The 6509-nt window shown below is 38.4% G+C and overlaps 1 protein-coding gene across 2 annotated transcripts; it reads left to right on the top strand.

The window, feature by feature from the left end:
* The first annotated feature begins 1966 nt into the window (after positions 1 to 1966).
* On the top strand, positions 1967 to 6119 carry OXSM (3-oxoacyl-ACP synthase, mitochondrial). 2 transcript variants are annotated; one of them, XM_079116087.1, is made up of 3 exons: positions 1967 to 2037; positions 2860 to 3866; positions 5677 to 6119. In XM_079116087.1, the coding sequence occupies exons 2-3, from the start codon at positions 2893 to 2895 to the stop codon at positions 6077 to 6079; spliced, it is 1377 nt and encodes a 458-aa protein (XP_078972213.1). In that variant the 5' UTR covers positions 1967 to 2037; positions 2860 to 2892; the 3' UTR covers positions 6080 to 6119. The 2 variants fall into 2 exon arrangements, with proteins under 2 accessions (XP_078972213.1, XP_078972214.1); XM_079116088.1 differs by lacking the exon at positions 1967 to 2037 and having other exon boundaries at positions 2047 to 3866.
* Positions 6120 to 6509: the final 390 nt, after the last annotated feature.

Raw genomic sequence — 6509 nt, 5'->3', positions numbered from 1 at the left:
ATAGCATCAATTTCAGCAGTTTATACACATTTGTTTCCATGGCTATATCCCTATACTAGAATATGAACTTCTTGAAAACAGGAACCATACCCTTATTTATAATTGTAATCCACATTCTTGCACAAGGAAAAAAGTGGATGTTTGTTGAAAATACAAGCACAGGTATAGAGATGAGAAAAATTAGAGTCAATTAACAGATAATGGGTTGGGGTTATAGCACAGTGGTAAAGTGCTTGCCTGGTATGCTTGAGGCCCTGGGTTTGATGCCTAGGACCAGGAAAAAAAAAAAAAAAGTATCAGTTTTCCAGGTTAAAAACTTTTTAACAACATGGAAGTTATATTTGCAAAGATAGTTTTGAATCAGAATAAAAAGAATTTAAGGTAAACCTAAGAAGTTTTTACAGGAAGGTAGGATAAGTGGAGCCAATTTGAAGATTTTGATGAAAATATAAACACCATGGCATTAGTACCATATTGCTACTAAATCATACACAACTACTAGAATACCAAAAAATGTACTGTCCCTTTCCAGATGAAAGTAAAAGTGATCAGAGGTGGAAATTAAAATGATGGCCTCTTTACTCTTCTATAAGATTTTAATTGATTTGTCATTTCTTATCCAAGTTGATTTTGTGATACTAAAAAGAAAAATATAACAGCTTATTAAAACTTTGTTTCATATGAGTTTTCCTTCAAAGAAAATATTGGTAGTCTTTTCGCATTATTTAAAAGTATAGTACAGCAATGAAAAAAGAACATGTAGCTCTTACCCATCAAGCTTTATTATATAACTACATGTGTTTTGGTTTTACTTATGTGTTTAAAAGCTACTCAGAGTAATTCTATTTTCAATGAATAAGGATTACACTAAGAAGTGACTGAATAGGCCAGAATCAAAGATGATTCCAGGTCAAACTGGGCTTCCCTAAACTATTTTAGATAAAGTAAATTTCCACTCATTTAAATCCAGGAAAAAGTTAAGCCTGACCCAAATTATTTTCTAGAGGTGGGAAAGAAAGGAAAGTACTCCACTCGGCGGAAACAATGGCTTCAAGAGCTATTACCCAGAAAGAAACAAAACATGACTAGAAGACTCAGAAGCAGATTCTATGGTCAACTCTTTATCAAAAGAACAAAACACATCTGGGACAGCAATTGTCAATAAGTATCACCTTGCTCACTTTTTATATTTTCATGTTGTATTTTCTCTTTATACATAGCCAGGTCTAAGCAAATAGTTTGTAAATTTTTCAAACACTTAGAAATAAATGTCTCCATCTCTATTCTTGTTTCCATTCCTGTCAGACATTGGGTGTGGTATTGTGAGCTAGGGAAACAATATTTAAAGAGTAAAAACGTCATTATTACAAAAGTATTATTTGTTTTCTGAAAAAGGTAAAAAGGCTAAGCTAAAATAAGGTAAACATAATAATCATTGTACATCCTTACAGACCTTTAAAAATTTTTTAAAAATGGATATGCTGAATACCGTTTTTGTAACACATTTAACAAAAGGTTGAAAGGTTAATATTCTCCTATAGAATTTATTTCAAAGGCTTCATGGCATTCGGATGTGCCACAAATTACACAACCAATTTCCTGAGGCTGGCATTTTGGTTAGCTCTACGTATCCATTACAAATAACTTAAGGTTACAGTAATTTCCTTTCCTAGGATTTCAGGAGATTAGTATGATCCTCTTGACAACATGGAATAAAAGGACATTATCATTGAAAAAAAACGTGACGGGCGAAAACGCTGTATTTAGCGTTATGCGCAGGACTTTGGTGGTCTGGGGGTCCCAGAGGTTCGAAAGAGTGTCTCTACGCCCGTATACGACACCCCGGCCACCTGCGACCGCCTGGCCCCAGACAAGGTGACGCAGCGCAAGGTCAACCGACTGAAGGGCGTTCCGACGCGTCGCGTGTGAGCGAGCGCATACGTGCGTGCATACGTGCGTGCGTGTACGTGTGCGCATGCGCACGCCAGCGTCGACGCCGAGGAAGGGCGGTGCGGCGGCCGCAAGCCCTTGTAACAGGTATCAATTACTCGTTACCCGTCGGTTTCACGCCTTCCACCCCCATATCGTGTCGGGGTTGAATTTCAAAGGGAAGTCCGAGGACCCGGGGCTTGATATATTTTCGTGCCGTCATGCTTTCTTCGTGATGCTTGAGAGGCAATGCAGGGAAAGGCCACACCTCTTTAATCCCCACCCCTGGCCCTCGTTGTACTCCTGGAGCAATTGGCTAGTTCTGATCTGCCCTTCCATAGATGACTCGCGTGGAGAGGTTTAGAGGGGAGGAAGGACTTGTCCATCCTCCAGTTGTAAGCTTAGTCCTAAAGTCGAATCTCCACCCAAGTGCCCAGATGCTCAATCTAGGGATCTTGGTTCAGGGTGGCCTTTTGAAACTCTTTATCTCTAGGTATTGAGGATGATACAGCCCACCTACCTGCCACAAAGGATCCTGAGATGTGTCATTGCTCCCCTTAAGCCAGAAATATAATTTAGAGTAAATTTTAGCAATCCTGAATAAAACATTTTCTGCAGTCCATATCAGGTTAGGGTTGGCTTGACATTTTTCATTGTATAATTCTGTTTTAGTGAATCAAATTAATCATTAATTCGTTTGTCTTCGAGTGTCTGGGGGTACTTAACAGTCTAAAGCACTGCAGTACTTAAGGGAATTAAGTCCAAGTTGATGGTTTGATGATACAGAATAGATTAAAATGATGTTACATTATTTTCTCTGTGCTCATTAAAAGCTCACACCAAGCATCCAGAACACTTCATCATTGTTTTTTAAACTCTTCAACTATGTAAACCGTGAATACCTCCTGGCTGTGTTGTGGTCTGTTACAGGAATGTGTTTCTGATCATCTGAATCCCTCAACCATGTTGTCAAACTGCTTACATTTCCAAAAAATTACAAGCACTCATCTTCTATCTTCAAGATTATGCCAGCGATTAATAAATGAAAGGTTTTTTGGAACTGTGCCGACATCCAGATTGCACAGAAGAGTTGTCATTACAGGCATTGGTTTAGTGACTCCTCTTGGTGTTGGAACCCAGCTAGTATGGGATCGTCTTCTCCGAGGAGAAAGTGGAATTGTTCCACTGCTTGGTGAAGAATATAAGAGTATTCCTTGCAGTGTTGCTGCTTATGTGCCAAGAGGTTCTGATGAAGGTCAGTTTAATGAACAAAACTTTGTGTCCAAATCAGATATTAAGACCATGTCTTCTCCCACTATCATGGCCATTGGGGCAGCAGAGTTAGCCATGAAAGATTCTGGCTGGCATCCTCAGTCAGAAGCTGATCAAGTGGCTACTGGTGTTGCAATTGGCATGGGAATGGTTCCTCTTGAAGTTGTTTCTGAAACTGCTTTGATATTTCAGACAAAAGGTTATAATAAAGTCAGCCCATTCTTTGTCCCTAGGATTCTGATTAATATGGCAGCAGGCCAGGTCAGCATTCGACATAATCTCAGGGGCCCCAATCATGCAGTATCAACAGCCTGTACCACAGGAGCTCATGCCCTGGGAGACTCTTTTAGATTTATAGCCCATGGTGATGCTGATGTGATGGTGGCTGGAGGTACAGATTCTTGTATTAGTCCTTTATCTCTTGCTGGGTTTTCCAGAGCCCGGGCTCTGAGCACAAACTCAGATCCTAAGTTGGCATGTCGACCATTTCACCCAAAGAGGGATGGTTTTGTAATGGGAGAAGGTGCAGCTGTGCTGGTGCTGGAAGAACATGAACATGCTGTTCAAAGAAAGGCCCGGATCTATGCAGAAGTTTTGGGCTATGGACTCTCAGGTGATGCTGGTCACATAACTGCCCCTGATCCTGAAGGAGAAGGTGCATTAAGGTAAAGATCCACTGTTCAAAATATTTTTGTCAAATAAGACAATAGTCTCAAATGAAAGAAAATTATATCTGGTGTTGGTGCTCAGTATCTTTATTGTTTTTCCATTCAGAACTAAAAGTATTTTTGAATTTTTCACTTGAAATATTTGAAGTTATGATTGAATATCCTTATATAAATTGGATTTTAGTTAAAGTCAATGAAGTTACAAAGACTATGTGTGTTTTTGCCAACCTTCCATTCTCAGTTTGTACTTCATAATGATCAGTGTGCTCTCTGCTACAATCCTTTGTCCTTTCATCAGACCAGGACAGTAAAGTGAACCCTTCTAGATTCTGGTCTGTGCTTTAGGTTGAGTTCTGTTCTTTTCAAATCAGTGATTCCAGCCATTTATCACCCAGGTTCTGACTCTGCAGGTCTAGGTAGCACTTTAGAGTCTTCATTTTTAATTAGCTCCTGGGTTGCAATGATGTTACTGGTCTAAAGTCTACATTTTGAAAAGTGAGTTAATTATAGAAGAAGGTAAGTAAAGACTTAAGTTTTAAAAAAGTCTTAGATAATGAATTAGCTAATAGATTAATTTTTCAAAATCATAAGTTTTACCCAGTTAAATTAACTATGATTTAGCAAACCTTTTCTGTAAAGGGACAAATAGTAGTTATTTTTGTCTTTTGTGGGCTGTAGGATTTCTTTCGTAACTATCATTGTAATGTGAAAGCATCCTCAGATAGTAGTACCTACATGAGTGGGCATGAATGTGTTCTAATGAAAGTACGGTATTTACAAAAGGAGGTATCTATCCAGAGCCGTAGTTTACTGACCCCCTATATAGTTATGTTTAGGGAAATCCTTTTAGCACACTTAAAATTATACCCTGAACTATTAATAGATAGAAATTGCAGCTCAGAGATCAGGAACTAAAAAAGTATTCACATCCAGAAGATTTTAAAAGGTTCTTTCAGAAAATTTATTTTCAGATTTACTTCACAATTATTTATTTAGAATTCTTATATAAAGAGTATTTTGAAAGTTTATTTGAAGCACCGAAGTAGTATTAGATATGCCAAGTTTTATATTTCAATATGAAAAAGTTAATACACAGTTTTGTTGCAATTTGGCAGGGGGGCAGTGCTGGGCATCAAACCTAGGGCCTTGCTCATGCTAGGCAAGTGCTTTACCACTGAGCTACATCCTCAGTCCTAAAACATAGTTTTAAATCTTTCTCCAAATCCTCACCTTGCCACCTCCCATAAAAAATTTCTAAAAAAGACATTTGTTTTAGTCTTGAGTCAATGCAGTATTTTCCTGAAGAAAAATGCCAGTTCAGATATGTAGAATTATATTTTATTTGCAATTGTACTCTCCATGAGTTAGTGTGTTTAATGCATGGTGATGAATGAGTCTAAGGTGCTGGTGTGACTCATTATTCCCAAAGAGATGACATTCTAACTCATATGGTACTGCAAGGTGGTATGTTCCTCCAGTGTACTCAGATACCTGTGTTTTTTTCACATAAACCATTCAGGTGAAGAATCTTAACAATGGGGAAAAAAAAGAATCTCCTGTCAGCAAGTGCAGTGGCACACACCTGTAATCCCAGGGACTTGGAAGGCTGAGGCAGGAGGTTTGCAAGTTCAAGACCAGCTTTAGCAACTTAGCAAGCCCCTGTCTCAAAATAAAAATTGAAAAGGACTGAGAATGTATCTCAGTGGCAGAATGTCCCTGGTTCAATCACCAGTCTAGAAAAATAAAACAAACAAAAACACTGTTAAAATTAACTTATTTTGATAAGTTTAATTTCTTTTCTCATTAGATGTATGACTGCTGCTATAAAAGATGCAGGTGTTCAACCTGAAGATATATCCTATGTCAACGCACATGCTACTTCCACACCATTGGGAGATGCTGCTGAAAACAAAGCTATCAAACATCTCTTTAAAGACCATGCATATGCCCTTGCAGTTTCCTCAACGAAGGGAGCCACCGGACATCTTCTGGGAGCTGCAGGGGCAGTTGAGGCAGCTTTTACTGCATTGGCTTGTTATTATCGAAAACTACCACCTACTTTAAACCTGGATTGCACAGAACCAGAATTTGATCTCAATTATGTTCCACTAAAGGCACAGGAATGGAAAATTGATAAACGATGTATTGGACTCACCAATTCCTTTGGTTTTGGGGGTACTAATGCAACACTTTGTATTGCTGGCATGTAGGAGAAGTCATTTTTAATTAAACATTGGTTTTTTAGATGTTTTAAGTGTGGAAATAATATATCCATGCATATGTTATATACATCAAAATCCAGATACTCTTTATCCCTGTTAAGGCTTCTCAGCCTTGGCATTATTGATATTTGGTGTAGGATAGTTCTTTGTTTGGTAAAAAGGGCCTGTTTTATACATTGTATGATGTTTAACAGCTTCCTAGTCTCTTCCTAGTAAGTTTCAGTAGCAATTCCTTCCGTAATTTTGTCTACCAGAAATGTCTAAACATTGCCAGATTTTTTTTTTATTTTATTTATTTATTTTTTTTGCACGGTACTGGAGATCGAACTCAGGGCCTTGTGCTTGCGAGGCAAGCACTCTACCAACTGAGCTATCTCCCCAGCCCTGCCTGGGGACAAAATAGCCCATATCTGAAAAC

This window comes from Sciurus vulgaris, assembly GCF_902686455.1.
Source record: "Sciurus vulgaris genome assembly, chromosome: 16".
Lineage (NCBI taxonomy): Eukaryota > Metazoa > Chordata > Mammalia > Rodentia > Sciuridae > Sciurus > Sciurus vulgaris.
The sequence above is the reverse complement of the archived record's forward strand: the minus strand, read 5'-3'. Positions and strand labels throughout refer to the sequence as shown.